Source organism: Mytilus trossulus, unplaced genomic scaffold (assembly GCF_036588685.1).
Source record: "Mytilus trossulus isolate FHL-02 unplaced genomic scaffold, PNRI_Mtr1.1.1.hap1 h1tg000211l__unscaffolded, whole genome shotgun sequence".
NCBI lineage: Eukaryota > Metazoa > Mollusca > Bivalvia > Mytilida > Mytilidae > Mytilus > Mytilus trossulus.
The window spans coordinates 424,621-444,632 of record NW_026963311.1 but is presented as its reverse complement, the minus strand read 5'-3'; the positions used below and the strand labels follow the sequence as shown (position 1 = coordinate 444,632).

General features: G+C 31.1%; 2 protein-coding genes across 2 annotated transcripts; both read left to right on the top strand.

Moving 5' to 3' along the window:
• The first annotated feature begins 4,647 nt into the window (after nt 1–4,647).
• On the top strand, nt 4,648–11,380 carry LOC134701039 (plexin A3-like). The gene is made up of 9 exons (XM_063562181.1): nt 4,648–4,771; nt 5,177–5,236; nt 6,367–6,438; nt 6,596–6,662; nt 7,114–7,260; nt 7,762–7,918; nt 9,995–10,159; nt 10,724–10,830; nt 11,335–11,380. Exons 1-9 carry the CDS (start codon nt 4,677–4,679, stop codon nt 11,365–11,367), a joined length of 903 nt encoding a protein of 300 aa, XP_063418251.1. The 5' UTR covers nt 4,648–4,676; the 3' UTR covers nt 11,368–11,380.
• Nucleotides 11,381–12,691: 1,311 nt separating this feature from the next.
• Nucleotides 12,692–19,577, top strand: LOC134701043 (plexin-B-like). Its single transcript, XM_063562185.1, has 7 exons — nt 12,692–12,771; nt 13,938–14,018; nt 14,450–14,604; nt 15,824–15,971; nt 16,277–16,408; nt 17,480–17,563; nt 18,352–19,577. The coding sequence occupies exons 3-7, from the start codon at nt 14,537–14,539 to the stop codon at nt 18,454–18,456; spliced, it is 537 nt and encodes a 178-aa protein (XP_063418255.1). The 5' UTR covers nt 12,692–12,771; nt 13,938–14,018; nt 14,450–14,536; the 3' UTR covers nt 18,457–19,577.
• Nucleotides 19,578–20,012: the final 435 nt, after the last annotated feature.

Below are 20,012 nucleotides of genomic sequence, written 5' to 3'. Positions count from 1 at the left end.
GCAGTTACAATTCATTATACTTTCTTGGAGGGGCAAAACACATAGTAAGCAAATACATAATTACGCTTATTCGTCAGATATGAATTGAACAGTTTATCCAGATGCTGAATACGTTTATATACCTCATTGGTTTTGATTTGTAGGGCTTTAGAAATTTTAATTTTTAATAACTGAAAATAAAGATGAATGTGTATTTGAAGCAGTATCTGCCTATTCTTCGGGAGTACCCAAGATTTGAGTGGGATTCTTTAGTCTTAAGTTTCTTTATTTGATTGTTTTTACTGTTTGTTGTCTTTTTTGTAGTTTCGAATGGGAATTCATATTGATAACTTCGTCTTTCTGTTGGAAAACTTAAGTTATTAAATCAAAGACATAATAGTATACAAACAAATGTTAATTTATTAAATTTGGAGCAGGATGTGCTTTCCACTAAGGAAGACCAATGATCCCCAACCCCCGATTTTTTGTTGGGTTCGTGTTGCTCAGTATTTAGTTTTCTATATTTTGTTTTGTAAACTTTTGTCTGTCATTTGTTCGTTTTACGTGTGTTCTTTTATGCCATCATGATTTCATTTTGTTTTCTACTCATGAGTTTGAATGTCCCTATTTTCGTATCTCTCGCCTCTCCTTTTCCAAAATAAAAACAATGTTGTTATTTAAGAAGTAATAGTGTACAGAGTAGACAATTGCATCATCCTAAGAACACGATTTTGGCAAATGACAATTATAATTCCCGAGTTCTATTTTCATACCACCTTTTTAGCTCACCGAGCTTATGCCTTCATTTGGCGTCCTTCGTCGTCCGTCGTCTGTCGTCGTATGCTATTTCAAAACATACTGGGCCAAAAACTGTCAATCTTTAACTGAATGTACCTAAAGGTATCTTGTTTGTCATTGGTATCCGAAGTTGTGATCCATCAATAAACATAGACGCCATGGCTAAAATTTGAACATAAGGGTAAAATGCAATTTTTAACTTATATCTCAAAAACTAAAGAAGCGTCGAGAGCAAATCTGACTGGGGTTAAAATTTGCGATTGGTCTGATCTATCAGCACTCAAATTTCAGACAAATTGAACAACACATAGTTGGGATGCTTCCACTAAATTGGTAATTTTAAAACAAAATTGCAGTTTTTAGCTCACCAGGGCCCAAAGAGCAGCATGTGAGATAATGCCATCACTTGGCGTCTGTCGTTGTGCGTTGGCCTCCGGTGTCGTCGTTGTCGTCATCGTCTGTCGTCGTCCGTCGTCGTAAACTATTCAAAAAAATTTAAAAATCTTATGAGATTATTTCTGGACTAAGCGAAAGTAAAAACAAATTTAGTTGTGGGAAAAGGGGGGGACAAAATGAGACAGAAATCAACTACTATAGCTATAGGTCACTGCATATATTAGAGCAAAGTCCACACAGCAAAGTGAGCTATAAAAGTTCTTGGAATGACATTTGTAAAACAATGCAAACGAGAAAATTAACTACCTAATGTATGTACAAACAATGAACGAAAAACAAACATGTAATACATCAACAAACGACCACATTGAATTACATGCTCCTGACATGGGACGAACACATACATACAGAATGTGGAGGGATTAAACATGTAAGCGTGATCCCAACCCTCCACCTAACCTGTGAGATTGGTGTAACAGTACAACAAATGAATTAACTTTTGAAATCATTTGAAGAAGGCTTAACTCATCAGGTGGTTACAACTATAAATTCAAATGATAAAAAGTGAAGGTGGCCGGGTACATGTATATCCCAACAAACAACAACAAAACACTAAAAACAGAAGATCTGTGAGTACTCGCAGTTACAATTCATTATACTTTCTTGGAGGGGCAAAACACATAGTAGGCATATACATAATTACGCTTATTCGTCAGATATGAATTGAACAGTTTATCCAGATGCTGAATACGTTTATATACCTCATTGGTTTTGATTTGTAGGGCTTTAGAAATTTCAATTTTTAATAACTGAAAATAAAGATGAAAGTGTATTTGAAGCAGTATCTGCCTATTCTTTGGGAGTACCCAAGATTTGAGTGGGATTCTTTAGTCTTAAGTTTCTTTATTTGATTGTTTTTACTGTTTGTTGTCTTTTTTGTAGTTTCGAATGGGAATTCATATTGATAACTTCGTCTTTCTGTTGGAAAACTTAAGTTATTAAATCAAAGACATAATAGTATACAAACAAATGTTAATTTATTAAATTTGAAGCAGGATGTGCTTTCCACTCAGGAAGACCAATGATCCCCAATCCCCGATTTTTTGTTGGGTTCGTGTTGCTCAGTATTTAGTTTTCTATATTTTGTTTTGTAAACTTTTGTCCGTCATTTGTTCGTTTTACGTGTGTTTTTTTTGTGCCATCATGATTTCATTTTGTTTTCTACTCATGAGTTTGAATGTCCCTATTTTCGTATCTCTCTCGCCTCTCCTTTTCCAAAATAAAAACAATGTAGTTATTTAAGAAGTAATGGTGTACAGAGTAGACAATTGCATCATCCTAAGAACACGATTTTGGCAAATGACAATTATAATTCCCGAGTTCTATTTTACATACCACCTTTTTAGCTCACCGAGCTTATGCCTTCACTTGGCGTCCTTCGTCGTCCGTCGTCTGTCGTCTTATGCTATTTCAAAACATACTGGGCCAAATACTTTCAATCTTTAACTGAATGTACCTAAAGGTATCTTATTTGTCAATGGTATCTGAAGTTGTGATCCATCAATAAACATAGAGGCCATGGCTAAAATTTGAACATCAGGGTAAAATGCAATTTTTAACTTATATCTCAAAAACTAAAGAAGCTTCGAGAGCAAATCTGACTGGGGTTAAAATTTGCGATTGGTCTGATCTATCAGCACTCAAATTTCAGACAAATTGAACAACACATAGTTGGGATGCTTCCACTAAATTGGTAATTTTAAAACAAAATTGCAGTTTTTAGCTCACCAGGGCCCAAAGAGCAGCATGTGAGCTTATGCCATCACTTGGCGTCCGTCGTCGTGCGTTGGCCTCCGGCGTCGTCGTTGTCGTCATCGTCTGTCGTCGTCCGTCGTCGTAAACTATTCAAAAAATTTAAAAAATCTTATGAGATTATTTCTGTAATAAGGGAAAGTAAAAACAAATTTAGTTGTGGGAAAAAGGGAGGGGGATGAAAATTTACTCATTTCAGATTTCAGAAATTAAAAACGATTTTTCTTCAAATATTTTTTTTTTTAGGGGATTCATTTTCAATGCTCAAAAGCAACAAACTTCCAAGTTCATTAGACCACATTCATTCTGTGTCAGAAACCTTTGCTGTGTCAATTTTTAATCACAACCCAAATTCAGAACTGTATCAAGGTTGAATGTTGTGTCCATACTTGCCCCTAATGTTCAGGATTCGACCTCTGTGGTCGTATATTATTGTGCCCTGCGGAGCATCTGCTTTGTTATTATCTTGAATATTATTATATATAGATAGACTATAAAGACCAATAAAGTTCAGCAAAGTAAGATCTATCAAAAATATAATATGAACAAAATTGCCAATAGACCCCTTCAGAAGTAATTGCCCCTTAACGAGTTGGTTAACTGTTATGAAATAAATGTTTCACAGATGATATCGGATATGTTTCTTATTTCGAAACTAATATATCCTTCCCTTTTTCACGAATGCAACCTACCGAATTAGACTATTACCCGAATTTGTCACAACATAAGTAACACGACTGGTTCCACATGTGGAGCAGGATAGGCTAACCTTTCCGGAGCACCTGATATCAACCCTTAGTTTTAGATGGGGTTCTTGATGCGTAGTCTTTAGTTTTCTATGTTGTATCTTCTGTTCTATTATATGTCTGTTTGTCTATTTCTTTTAAGCCATGGTGTTGTCAGTTAATTTTCAATCTATGAGTTTGACTATCTTTTTGATATCTTTCGTCCCTCTTTTAAAGACATTTTTTCACAATTTGTTCTTCAAGTTTGCTTTCATTTCAAATTCTACTTATCTGAAACTACTGTGACTATTACTTCCAAACTTTAAATGAATGTTCCTTTAGAAATCCAGTTTATGAAATTTATCCGAATTTTTTATCCATAAAAACAATAAAAATAGAATATAAAATGCAGGTTTTAGCTTATATCTCAATAACTAAAGAATTTAAAGCAAATCGGACATGCGGAAAACATGTGAATGTTAATGTTAGATCTATTTGCCATGAAAATTTCAGATTCATCAGGAAATTTGCAGTTTTGGAAAACTGTCTTGAATATTTTATAGATAAAGGTAAACTAGAAACAACAATATTGTTCGGCAAAGTAAGATCAACAAATAAGTCAACATGACAAAAATTTCACTTGATCACATAAGGAGCTATTACCCATTAAGGACATTTTTAACCAATTTGTTTGTGTTCTAACTTTAGAAATTCTTCTCAGATGAATGTAGTCTTACAATAAATATGCATTTATTCGCTTTTGAACTTTAAAATGTAATTTTTAAGCAACTCATATATATCAAAATGCAAAAATAATCATTAATGAAAGATTGAAGCAACAAATAATAGTGAGCGAATCAGGCTCTTGTGAGCCTCTTGTTATATCTAGATTGATTTGTCTGAAAACAGAAAACTTTTTTTCTATTGCAGAAAACAGACGCAAAGAAAACAAAAATACAGAATCCAATGGAAAAATTTGAAACATTGTTGTCGAATAAGCTTTTCTTGAAGTCACTAGTTCAAACATTAGATCGGCCGAATATGCTGACAATGCAAGAAAAGTATTATAAATGCATTTTTTTAAAATTTTTAATATAATGTTTATATAATAAGGAAGATCAAGTAAGTTGGTATTATTTAGCTCAAACAACAAATATTTAGCTTAAGTGCATTAAATATTGTATTCATGTTTGTACACTCTAAGGTCATATTCTGACGAAACTACTTTTTTGATAATCATATATATTTTAATCGCAATAATTGATGTTATCAAACACATTGGTTTTTTTTTCTCTTAGTGTAATTAAATACCCTTAAGCACTCAGTTTTCTATTTTAGATTAAAAATCATTATTTGATTATTCAAATTTTAGACATATTACCATCTGTCGAGTTGATGAATTATTATTAACTAATTGCTTTCGATCATAAAGGATATTTCACAAGTCTTCCATTTGTATTTTTCAGGGCTCATTTTTCTTCAGTTTTGTCGATTTCATTGCTTGGAAATATGAGACTCTTTTTTGAGTAAGTTTATTTGATTTCGATTACAACACATTTCCATTCATTTCTAATAAAAACAAAGTGTGCATTTGAATGATGCAGATGTGTATGTCGCATGACTCCAATTCCATTAAACATAAAATGTATATTTATCGGTACTTGTGAGTAAACAACATATCATTGGGAAGCTTTTTGTGTGTCATGTACTAATTGCGGATCATTCACAGGTCTGGAGTAACCTTATCTGATCTATAAGAACAATTTGTTATGAAACTCTTATAAATGACTAGTTCTAACCTTGAATACTGTCAATGGTTACGGTTACGATATAGAGTATTTAAAACTACTTTATGTAAGAATCTTTTCTAGTTTATATCCGTCTAAATATGCTGAAGTTTAAGGTAAAAATGAAAATTAGTCTTCATTTTTTTATTTTTGTAAAACTTCTTTGTAAAGACACAACTTGTTTGTTCGGGTTCTTCTTCATAGTTTAAAATATTTGAATCAGACATTTTTTTCATTTTAATAGCATAACATGGAAAACATGTCTAATATGTCAGAGAGTAGTACGTAACTGATTTGCATAACAGATAACTATATCGTTCATATAGCACAGTGATATTTTCTATAACGATTATATTTAACGTCATGACCATGCTTGTTCATATTACTTCATTTGTAACTTATTTTAAACATACGCTTACGTATGGAATATACCGACTTTAACTATAATGTGTAATGAGACATCAGTGAATAATTTTTTTTGTACTATTCTTTTTAGCTTAAAATATATATATTGCTATATGCAGAAATATCAATGTTTATCCCAAAGATTAGTTACATGATTATTCTACAATCTGAATAAATTAATGTCTTCATCAAATACTAGTAATCTATTGATAAATGAATGAATTTAAAAAGATGAATAAATATTACTTAAATGAATCACTAGGTTCGTCTTATACTTTTCTGGAATTTCACTGCCAGATTTTAATTTGTTCTGTTCTAATTTTGGTATGGATTAAACTGAAATAATCTGCTCTATAGTGCCTCAGAGCACATATTTAATAGTTCTTCTGTTTGTTTTTGCACAAAGTCAAGCAATGACACATTTACCTAATACTATCACATAATGTTTTTTTTTATTATTGTAGATTGGTTCATTGTTTGCTGGTAGACCTTATTCAGACCTCAACTAAAAAGAACTATAAAAATTTATTTAGAAGGTAGTGTAGTTATTTCTGGTTTAAATAAAAATCCTACCGATTGCAAATTCAAATTCTAGGGTATTTACGACATGCACTCTCTTATATTGTAATAAATTCATTTCATGAATTACATCACAATTTCCCGAAAATACAGTATCGGTTTATTATTTTGTAGGTTAGATTCAATAACCATGAGATTAATGGTCAATTGGCTACAGACAGGACTGTATAAGCAATTAAGAGTAGGTATTGAAAAGTTCATGAAAAAAGTAAAAACAGGCAAATTAGTTGGTGTCCATCTACTTTCAATTGTGCTACACGCATTTGCATAACATGGTTAGCTAGGTGGAATGTTTTAGAATATTGTTTATGTTTAACTTATACTGTCTGAGTACATACTTGTCTTTACCATATGTAAATATGCATACTATTTTTAAAAGGCTTGAGATATCAAATTTTTTTTAAAATTTTATTTCAATATTCCTTATATTTATGGCACGAAATCTTAAATGTATACCCGTTATCACTATTCATGTTTCAAACGAATATTTATGAAATAAACAAAATACTCATAGTTTATTCCTGTTATTGTATATATGATCAGAGTTTGAAGGTAAAAACGGAATGAATGACATATTAACTTATGTTGCTTACTCCCTGTCGAAAATATTGATTCTGCATTCATGTTTTCAGTCACACAGTGGTATGCAATTGTTCATGTTATACAAAGCAGTACAGACAATTATTGAAATGGCACCAGTTGATGCACTTACAGCTAACTCTAAAAACACCATTGCAGAGGAAAAACTACTTAAAATGAGGATTGAACATCAAACTATTGTACGTATATGTTTCCACTCACTTAATTTTACTTTGTACGTAAAACTGAAATTATGTTTCTAGGAAGACTGAGGAAAACCTCTTGCGTGATTTCAAACACAGTTTATGTTTTCAATGTTTCCGATTGCGTTTAGATTAAATTGTGTATTTATGAATCAATAGATTGTTATTCCTGATTTGTATGTATAATTCATCAATGTAAAACAATAAAATTGAAAGTTCAACTGAACTCATTTTTAATCTTTTTAGTTTTTTTAAGACACAAAATAAGAAAATAGGCAGATCACTTACAAGTTGTTATAGAAGAAAGATTGGTTACATTTTGCCAATCAAGGTAAAACAGACATATTCATTGCATCTTTTTATCCATGAATATGTGAGTCTGTTTCAAAAATTCAAGGTCTATCATAGAGTACACAACAAACTGTATATGAAACGAATATGGCTTTGTATTACCATGCCATCATAGAGTCGTATTCTAGAAGTTTTTTTTTTATTTAGACTTTACAAATAGATTTGAATGGAAACAGTGACCAGCATTATCCTGTTAAAGTTCTTGACTGTGATACAATATCACAGGTAAAACAGAAATGTTGTGCGCAGATATATAAGAATAAACCTGCTTCAGAGATTCCACACAATGATGAACTGTCTTTAGGTACGTAACTACATATATATTAAAAGCAAATAACTTTTTACAAAACTATTTTTCATCATTATGAATAATTTGTCAAGCCTTCAAAGATGTCTGTTGCATACAACTTTTGGTAAACGTAGATTACAAGGAACAATATATCACTTAATTATTCTATTTATAAAAAAAAAAAATTATAGTTTAATCGTACTTAAATAATCGGTATTGTCATGTTCATATGAGCAGAAAAATACAAAATTCACATCTGAAAGAAATAATATGACTTCTTTGAAGTCACGAGAACTTTGAAACTACATTCTAAGTTTGGGGGATTATGCCGAAATCAGAACATCGGAAGAATTCTTACCACAAGACCATCACTGTATGTTTGTTTTGATATATAAATAAGGTATGATTATCCATGATACACAAAGTAGAACAAACCATCTTGCAAGTTGGAACGCTATCATATATTTTACCTCTTCTTGTATCTAAACATTTTGTTGTTAAACGTTTTAACGTACATACATTATTCTAACAAAAGCGAGAAAAAAACCTTGTCGTAAAGTCAGTGATGCTAATGAAATATATTTGTATTCACATCTTTAGTAATATCATTTTTATATCATTCTTTATTGGTATTATTATAGTTATTCATAAAGTTATTCGGTTGACTGAAATCCTAAAATTGTGTTTGCAACGTGTGGGCATAGACATTTGCAAATAATTCAGAGGTGTTTGTAATCATTGTAGATAATCATAGAAATAAAGGTTACTCAATTAATACATGTGATACCTGAACCATAAATTAAAATGTTTCAGATTGCCAATTTAAGCATCTAGTAACACATGAGGATGTTTAAATAATATGTTTACATCTGCTTTATGCTATATTGCTTTTCCACTTTTGCTTACAATATAATTTGAACAATATGTGAGTAGTTATCAGGCATATGAACATAGTTTAGCATATTAATCTATTGCAATAAAAATTCATAATTTCAAATAAAATTTGTAGATTTAGCTAACTTAGTCCTTATATTTGTATAAACTAACATTCGTTTATAGCGGAACATTGTTTTAATAATGAATTAGCTGCAATCAAAATTTGCTTGCTAGTCCCTCTCTGTGATCACAAATAGATAACTCTGGCCCATTTCCCAATCAATCTATCATGACGGGAAGTAATTTCATGCATTATTTATTCATAGTATATTTCAAAAATGATAAAAAGTTCTTTATATTGGTATGTAAAAATTTTAAACGTTTCAAATTTATGAAATTATATTCGTACATCAATTGTTTTGATACATCAATAACAAAAACTGAAATATATTGCATTGATTCATTTTGTAATTATTCAAAATTATATCAGAAACCTAAACATAATTATAAAAAAAATGAACCTGTTAAGGGGAGACAATTCTCGTATAACTTTTTCGAATTGGCACATAGTACCACGGAATGTCACTCATCATACAAATGGCACATCCATATAATTAATTAACTGCGCAATCGCGCTCCACCTTCAATGATGATTCTGATTTATAAATATAACCAAAAGTTGTTAATCTATAGATAGTGAAGACTAATGAAAGCTAACCCACTATAAAAATATTTTTTGCACTTTTTTAAAACTTCCTCAAGAAAAAATCTCTAGCCACTTGACGCAATAAAAATCGTATGCTTGCACAATCTTACCGAAATACGGATTTAATTAAGTCCTAAACATTTTGACATTTCTTCGTAGATTTTTATCGAAAACCGGTTTAAACAAATCACACTAACGTGTTAAGATCCGACTAAATACCTATTTCCCGATATGGTCAGGTAAAATTGCTACATAGTTTATTTACATTTTGTTCAATAATAAGTGTCGCAAGTGTGTTTGTGTTTAAGCAAAATTTTTGATAATTTTTTTCGAGGTTTACGCTTATTGGAGATACATTTGAAAGTTTCCTTTTCTCCAGATTAAATGTGATTCATTTAGATGGACACCGTGTTCATTTTAATCTTATACTGAATGACTATACAGATAATACGATACGTTAGATTTTGAGGTATACCAGTAGTAGAACTAATTCAATCTCTATATCGTAGAATGGCAAGAAGGAAGATCAGGCAAACTTACTTTGAATGATATCGACAATACAAGTGACAGAAACAACGGATTGATCTGTCTAAATACCCTAAAACATTATATGGTTACGGACAACTGTAGAATGGCCCTTATGTACAAGCACATTGACGAAGAAGATGTATATGGTGAATATATTCTAATGTTTTGCAGTTTTCAAAACAATAACTTTTCATACTGTTACATATCAAGTGTCGGTTTTAGTTCTATATGGCTTTATGTACACTTATAAGCATATATGTAGAGTTAGATAGTTTCATCATAGTATTCGAACCGTTAAATGCCCTATAACTTTAGCATAGACATGTATTGTTTCCGATATCAACTACGTTATATCATTAAAACTTTGTATTGTAGGTTTTTTGCTTATTTTTTTCTAATTTTTTGGTTTACAAAATACTCATTTCAATCAGTGTTTAGTGGTATTCTCGTTACTGTGCCTATAATAGGTAAAAGTGGAATTTCATTGAAATGTTTCCTTCAAAAATAGGAAACCTTTTCGGATAATTTGTATTTTTCATGAAACATTTACATGTACAGAGGCAAGGACTTACTAGTGAAGTACGTTACTAATAACCCGAATAATATGTATTAAAGGAGATTTAAAGGCAGTTCATATATTATTCTTCGATTATGATAAATTATGATGTATTATTCTAGATTGGTATTGAGAACTTTTTTATATTAACTAGCTAATTCATCAGGAGTTCGAACAGAAAGTGTTACATCAGAGGATATTCAATTACTGGTGTCGGGTAGTGATGAGGGCGAGGATACAGAAACGCAAAAATGGCACTTGGTACATGTACAAGTATATTGAATCATTGTTTTTCTCTATACATTTTTGCTCATAAACATTTATGAATAATTCTAAGAAAAAAACATACTTAATATAAACTATATTTGATGTAATATATTTAAGTCTTGACACATTTGATAATCTTAAGTTAAACATCATGTGAGTAAGGTGCTACTTAAAAATTAATAAAAAAATACTTTAAAGAAGACTATGCTTAAACCATCATTCTGAATATTAATTTCATGTGGTTTGTAGTTTAATCTGAAAGTAAATAACCAGTGCAAATATATGTTTATAATAAAAATTTGATAGCTTTTTTTTCTCTGACATAATATATCCAAGTCTTCAACAATGTAACCGAGTTACAAAGTGATAACAATTAGCAGCGAGCTATAAAAAAACACAGAAAGGGACAGTATCTGCAATGCCTTTTCCTCATCAATGTAAATTTTGTTTTAATTTTTTATGATTATAATTTTCATTTTGCAATACATTTCTTTGAAGGAAACCTGTTCGGTAAGTAAACTGATGTCCTGATTGTCATGTTAACATATACCTCTTCTTTTTTGCTTATTAATGATAAATTACAGGAAATGCTCACTTTAAAAGCTCTCTATTTTAAGAGACTTCGTACAGTAACTACTTCAATAACACTTCAATTGATCGATCCACTCTAGTGTTTTCCCCATTTCACTATGTATTTATATTCGCTCGTTGATTATTTCTTCTAAGTTTGTTTCTGGTCGACAATCGCATTGCCATATATGTATAACCCTGAGCTAGAAAAATATATCAAATTAAGGCGTGAGTAGTTTACCGATATTCAAAAATTGTGATTTGGTTAGCGTGAGAAAAATAAAGGTCACAAACAAGGACTCATTGAACTTAAAAACCAGACTGGACGCATCAAAAGTTAATTTTCTCTTGGTATAATACATCAATCGACATACGAATTCACACCATGTCAAAATGTCAATTTTGTAAATAAATTTCTCTGAAGGAAACTTGTTTAGTTGGTAAATTGATGTCCTGGTACGATTTTGAGTTTATACTTAATATTGGTGCTTTTTATCTATTACATATTTAATAGTTTTCTATTCAAGAATTCTCAATGCATACAACTTAACTTACTTACATTTTTTTCATTCCGCTCTGAATATGTATACGTATATTCATTCATTGTGTGCTGGTTGTTAAATTGAGGAGTCATTGACTTTGAGCCTAAACTAGCAAATGGATGACATATCAAGACAACGGGAGTCTACTGATGTTCAAATCTTAAAAATCGATTGTGAAGATACAATGCATAGTTAAACACAAACACTTAAACACTTTAAACTCAAAACCAATTACTGCCATGCCTAATCAGTCTCAGATAATTTTCAATATTTTTTCATTGATGAAAACTTTTCAGTAAGTAAATTGATGTTTTGATCATATGATAAGTTTATATCGTATACTAAGGGTTGGTACTTATTTATACACAAGACAACTAGGAATATAATTTTATTGCTAAACTACAAAAACATATTAACTAATACAATTATACAATATTTACAATACATTTTTGGCGTACGGCTGTCTCAGCAATTTAGCGTGCATGGTCACTTTATCCGAATTTTTTGAAAAAACAATAGAAATAGTGTAGTTGTAGGCAAACTGCGGTTTGCTTGCAAACATAACTTTAAAGTTGTCAGATCGGCTGGTTAGTGCCCAGTGTCTAATCTAGTTTAAAGCTACTACAGAAACACTATATTATGCACTATCCGCTCTCCTGGTTCCAAAGCATGTGATTGATAAGCATCTGAACTGTGATTCAGATAAGTAGCCAAAGATATAGTAGAAAGCCAGAGAGAGCCGATCTGCGAAACAATTAGCACAAGCCTTTGTCTGAGCTTTCTAGCCAGAAAATATTGGCAAGACTTATGCTAAAGTTAGGATGTAAGTGACCACTGAATACCCCATAAATTTGTGATTTGAGTGAAAACTCGAAATGACCCCAAAAACAGATGTTGAATATTTTGATTAGCCGATGAGACAGATGGACCCCAATGTACCAAGTTTTCAATTGAAGATATGTCTAAGAGAATGGTACTTCAACAATGTACAAATGTATCGGTTCATCATTTAACTCTGTTAAGTATTCGTTCATGCGTTGATGGTTTGTAAGGTGTTTTGTTTTTTATTTATGTTAAACCATAAAACAATTGTTATACTTCAATATTGACGTGATTAACATAATAAAATACATATAAAACTTTTAATACTGCAATTTAGTTAATTATTTGCTAATGTATTCCGTTTCTTCTAGCGTTTCTGATTGTATATACATTTTTCGTGACGAACGACTGCAATATTATGTACCCCAAGCAATCAATGTAAAAGTTTACTTGATCAACAGATCTTTGATCTTTGATCGAAATGTTAAATATAATTAATTGAATTCTTGAAATTTGAAGAACCATAAATATAAATAGATAAATATTTCCGATAAGTCTGATGACGACGTTATTTTAGAAGGATCTTTTTTTATTATTTTGAATAACCGGAGCTAAAAAGTGCAAATGCACACTATACATTAGACTCTGATATTGTTGAAACTATAGTCAAAGAGTGTAAACTATAAATGAACAGTTAACTGCGGGTATAATTTTCAGCTCGGTTGTACACATGTGACTTAAAGTTCAATGATTTAGAATGACGGTTCAGGTCAAATTATTGGGAATAAAAGTATAAACTTAAATAGTGTAAACAACTAGCTTTTACATTTCCTCGCATATTCTTGATTATTCAGGTCTTATTCAGTACACTTTTTAGAAATTGTATATATCTCATCGTTTGAGTTGTTTATATATTTGTTTCTCGTTTGTGTTTAATGTTTTATTTCTGTGTATTTAGATCATATTTAGTTGACCTTTCAATATGCCGTTTGGACATTTTATGCATTTTACATTTTATACTGTATATACTGGGTAAGGCAACAGTAATATGTTTCTTCTTGTTTGTGTCATGTTCTGAATGAATTATAAATATATTTTTGTTTGACATAATTTAAAAACAAACGCATACTACTGCGTACAATTAAATGAGACTTTATATATTTTCAGCCAAACCTTCCTGATGACGTAAAGTCTAATAAAGAAACTGATTTTGGTGACATATTCTTGAATAGATTATTCCATACAAAGGTAAGATTCAAATAAAAACTTCTTTTAATTTGAAGTCAAAGTTAGCAAACAAAACACTGTATATAATAAATCCTTTATCATTCAACTCCATAGTATCGCAAACAAAATAATCGTGTGCGATACGATCGACCTGGTACATTTCTTTAATTTCAGCAATTTGATGATAATAACAAAAAAAATACTTGACAAAGGTTACATGTAAGTAACTGAACGTGGCTACGTACCTATAAATCTTAAACGAATAACACCCTGCGATTAAAACTCGTAATTTTTTTCAAATATTGTTGTAGACTTTTTAGGCGTTAATGTAATTCAATTTTTGAGTAAATGTATCAGTACTCGTAGACGCCGCCGAAAGAAAGATCGATTATTAATATCTAGACTTTTTAAAAGAAAATAAATATATATATCTATTTATTAATCATTTCCAGTTGCTTCTATCCGACTACATTGACTCAACGTTTGAGGGGTTGATAGACTCGCAATCGTTGTCCATACCAATTCGATACTTCCTCTGCATGTTAGACACGTTTGGAAATGACTATAAAATTGAGTCAGATGTTTTACAAGCATGGAAAATTGAGTGGTGAGTGTTCCTTATACTAATTCACACAGACAAGTTACCTCAACTAATATTATTGCCCAATTTAATGAAATTTATAGACATATAAACATCTGTTTAATGGGAAACCCTGTCGGTTTAATTTTTCTTGTATCATATGCTTAAATATCCGTTTTCATTTTATTTTAATGTCTTATTGAATATAAAAAGGAAGATGTGGTATGATTGCCAATGAGACAACCGTCCACAAGAGACCAAAATGACACAGACATTAACAACTGTAGGTCACCGTTCGGGTTTCTACAATGGTCAAAGCCCATACCGCATCGTCAGCTATAAAATGCCCCGATATCACAATGTAAAACATTTCAAACGAACGGCCGTTTTTATATAAAAAAGAATGAACGAAAAAAAAATATGTAGCACATAAACAAACGACAACCACTGAATAACAGGCTCCTGAAACTTATCTCTTGTATTGTTCAAAAAAGGAGAACACTGCCTGATCAATTGTATTTGTCCAAAACGCTTTTATGGATGTATTTTCATCAGAAACGCCCAGGGACGAGTATAAGAAAGCCAAAGATGTACAAGAATGAAAGAGTTAAAAGTTTTACATGACAAAAAACTACATAAATATATACGATAATTTTTGCCTGATTGAGTTTCTGAATAATGTTGAATTGACAAACGAACAATCTTTGAAAGCCTGGTATTATTCATGTTACTTGCAAGTTATTGAATACTGAGCTGATGATACAACTGGGGACTGATCGTCAACTAGCAACGGTATCGACCCAGTGTTTTTAAAAAAAAAAACTCTAAAACAACATTTTATAAAATGGATGCACCAGAAGCGCTTTGGTTTTTTTTTTGGGGGGGGGGGGGTGAGGGTTCCTTCGACGGTTCAAGTAAAACCGAAAATTGGAACACCAAACATTTATTAGATAAGACAGAGTTTTAGGACCTCAAAAAAAGCAAATCCATCAATCATATTTGTCATTTGCACAGTATGTAAGTGCATGATACTCGGAAGATATTGTATGACCTACATTATTTAATCAAAATACGAAGAATTTTATTATGCATACCAAGAACTTAAAACGGTGACATATAGTTGTTAATTTCTGTGTCATTTTGGTCTCTTGTGGATAGTTGTCTCATTGGCAATCATACTACATCATGTTAGACGTTTTTTTTAAAAACTGGATCTTAATTTCTAATTTTGTGTTTTCTGATTTAGTTATGCCGCGCGAGTGTGGGCTCCGTTCATAGCTAAACCAGAAATACTGTTTGATGTTAATGTACCTGGTCATGTGGAACCATGTTTGGACATTCTAAGACAAGTGTTTGTAGAAAGCTTCACACAGACAGCTCACAAAGTGAACAAGGTCAGATTTATTTTCTACTGAATGAGCAGATTTATAGACAGTTTTAGTTTATGCTGGCACCTTTAATTTTCACTAAATTACTTCAAAAATGCTATGAAATATTTCTCACAATATACACGGAATGCAAGGAATGTCGAATAATTGTGTTGTGGAATAGGTTCGATTTAAAAATAAAAAATTGGCGGTAACATGAAACACTAACATTTTCAATAAAAATATATGCACGTGAATATTTTTATTACAATTATAAGAGAGAGGCAAGTATAAGTAACTAAGTAATAATTATTTATCATTAAATTTAACAGGAGTCACCACCACAGAAACTGTTGTTTCATAAAGATATACCAAGATACAGGAAACTCATCGCTCCTTTCTTCGTACGAGTAGAGCAAGTGAATGAACAAGAATTCTGGAGTGAATTAGAAGAAATATCAAATGTAATTAGTACTCTATTTTTTTTATCAATTACTTAGGTTTATTAGAGATTCCCCCAAAAATATAGGAAGATGTGGTAAGAGTGCCAATGATACAACTTTCCATCCAAACACAGTCTTTAAAAGTAAATCATCATAGGTCAAGGTTCTGTCTTCAACAGCAAGCTATGAAGAGCCTCAAAAATTACTAGTGTAAAACCCTTTAAACGTGACAAAAACCAATTCGGTCTTATCTATATAAAAAAACAAGAAACGAGAACACATATGCACCACATAACAGACGACACCCATTGAACATTAGATTCCAGACTTAGGATAGGTGAAACCAAAAAAGGAAATCTAAAGGACAATTTGAGATGGTCAAACATTGTTTTCACATGATGTACAATTTACCAATTTTGTTGTGTTCATGACACATTTATGTCTATTCTATATCTGTACAATTATCAAGGTATATCAAAACTCCTTTATCAATAAAGGAAACAGTAGTATACCGCTGTTCAAAACTCGTAAATACATGGGAAAAAAACCAAAATGGGGTAACAAACTAAAACTAAGGGAAACGCATTAAATATAAGAAGAGAACAACGACACAACAAAAAAACGTAACACACACAGAAACGGACTCAGCATTAGACAAAATCCGATGAGAATAACAAATATAACATCAAAACCGAATACACATTTTGGGATAGAAAAGTACCGTGACAGGTATTATAGTAATGTGAATGCACACTCAAACACTAGCATGACTAGAGAAAACAAACGAGACAATGGAAACACAACGTTAAATGTAACACATACAGAAACGAACTATAATATAACAATGGCCATATTCCTGACTTAGAACAGGACATTTTTAAAGGAAAAATGGCAGGTTGAACCTGGTTTTGTGGCATGCCAAACCTCGCACTTGTCATTTGATTACATTTTAGCGAAGGTTATATTGTAACATTCGTTTGAAGTGTAAAAGCTTTTGATTTTGCCAATTGTAATGGACCTCAAAGTTTATTTAAATTTATTAAATGTAATAGTAATCAGTACTAAGCAGACAAAGTGATTTATTCATTACAGACACAGAAAGAAGAATTGAATTTCAGTCGACAAGCTACTCTTCATCAACTGTATAATTTGTTTATTGGGAAGTATAGATCTGATGTAAGAAAACTTATAAAAATAACCATTATAACAATATCCAAATAGAAATCACTTAGGTGCGGAGTAGCTCTCTTTGTTTAAAATAAAGTTAAATGACTTGTATTCCCAAGTTTTAAATTCATTCCAGTTTACAATATATCGAACACTGCTATGTTAACATAATTCGAGTAGTTTCACGAGTAGATGTTTCTTACATTTCATGCGCCTTTGATTTAGGTTCAAGTTGTAAAATGTTCAATTTTTATCTTTTTATTTAATCAACGTGTGGATCGTTTGATGAGTTCTTAATTGGTCGAAATTCGAATATGACGTCGAATTTTCTTCTTCTCCTCTGAATTAACCTTTTGTGACGGCACGTAAAAAGGCGACCATGTCTGATGACGTCACATAGAAAGAACGCATCTTTTTGCAGATCATTTGAAAAGAAGTATTGAATTTGTCTGCATATTGTTTAAAATCACTAGAAAACAGATCCCACCACCAAATCTCGTGTAATACGATATGGATCCACTCTCCAATTTTAATTTTAAATATTTACAACACTTGGCGAGCCTCGCGTTAAATTTTGAAAATTTGCATGTCTCGAGTGGATAAATATCGTATCACACTCGATGCAGTGGTATAATCTTTATTTATACTTGTTCAGCTGCCAGAAAATATAATCCACAAGTATTTTCCCGGTTGCAACATATTCTTAAAGAACTTCACCAATTAAAAACCTTTAAAGGATCGGTTTCATCAGCTCAGTTTTAACGTAGCGGTACAAACATATACTGTCTTTGTTTCAGATTATTGATGATTTTGAGGACTTGGAGGAAAGCAAAACCCTTCAGTTCGCACATAAACTTGAAGAAGTCATAGATTTAATGGAGGAATTTTCAAGCGATTCTTAATTAAAGGAATATGTCTCATATCACAGAAAGTATATTACATGTACTATACAATAGATTGTTAAAATCAAATTCTTGGTTTTGTTTGTTAATTTTTTTATAATAGATAAAACATTTCTGATATGCCTTTTAAACACGAAAAGGACAAACAAAACAGAAGAGTTTCGTGTATTCGTGAATGTTAAATACAATGCCAATTGTAACTGACTGCTTACGAATACAAGAATACATAAATTTTGGTAACTTATGCATTGATTTAACTGGTGTTCACATTATGTCGGAAATTTAAGATGCTTTCTTCTCTTACATTTCAGGTAGCACATGTCTTGTATCATACGTTATTACTTGTAGTCCACCTTCATGACATATTTCTGTATATTTTCATGTACATCAAAAGGTATTTTGGTGTATTATTAATACTTTTACATACATAATTTTTAAACAAAAGTTAACACTTGATTTAAGCAATTGAATGTTTTCATAGTCAAATACATATCTGATTTTGTTTTATAATATGATAACACAATTTATTGGTTTTTCTTTGAGGATTGGTTGACTCCAAATGTTTTAGAAGTACTAATACTGGTCATAGTATCATATTTAACAGTATCCATTTCTAGTTTATCGGGAAAGAGGAGACACACATTTAACGTGTAGCATTAGGTGGGGTGCTTTTTGTACTTTTTTTTTTATGAAATACCGACTTATAATATATTTAACGGTAAACAAATAATTATAATAACAGCTATATCTGTTCTGGAAAAAAAATAATCTTTTATTTACCTTAACTTTTTTTTCTATGTTGTTGATGCCATACTTGTGACATATCTAGCATACATTTTTTTAAGTCACTGAGAAAAAAGTGCAGTTATTTTGTATGTGTTGAGCCTTCTTGGCTTATCAGCTGTTGTCTGTCATAGTTCCCAAAACATGTCACACAGTATATTCATTTGCGTGTGATCTGTAACTTTAATTTATGTTATGAGTTGGATTGTAATGATTAAACTATAAATATAATAAATGTCCAGACATTGCTTAATAAAGATGTAGGATATCTTACTACAAAACTCGCATTGACCTAGAATATTACATCCGTTTTTTCTATCTATATGGTATGCTGTCAATTTTCCTCCCAGTTCATTATTTTGTAAATTAACGTGTTTTTGTAAAAAAAAAAACTCTAGTTGCGTTTTAATTCAATAGCCTCTGATTTTCAGAATGCCTTGAGTTGCTTTCTGAATCAGGTTCCTAAGATCTCAAAAAAAGATACAAGTATTGTAATGCAAAACATACGTAATGTAAAAGCAAAAAACAGCCGCTTCTTTGTTTTGCTAATCTGAAGACAAAAAAAAATCAGAGAGACGAAAACTACCAAACAGACATTTCAACTCGTTAGTCGAAAATAAACTGACAATCACATAGCAAAAAAGAAAAAGATAAAAAGACAAACAAAAGTTCACAAAACAAACAAAAACCAATTGGTAGAAATCCTACTCTACATTCGTCTTGATTTTTATGATCCAAATGATTTAAAGAAAACTATGAAAGTCATAACTTTT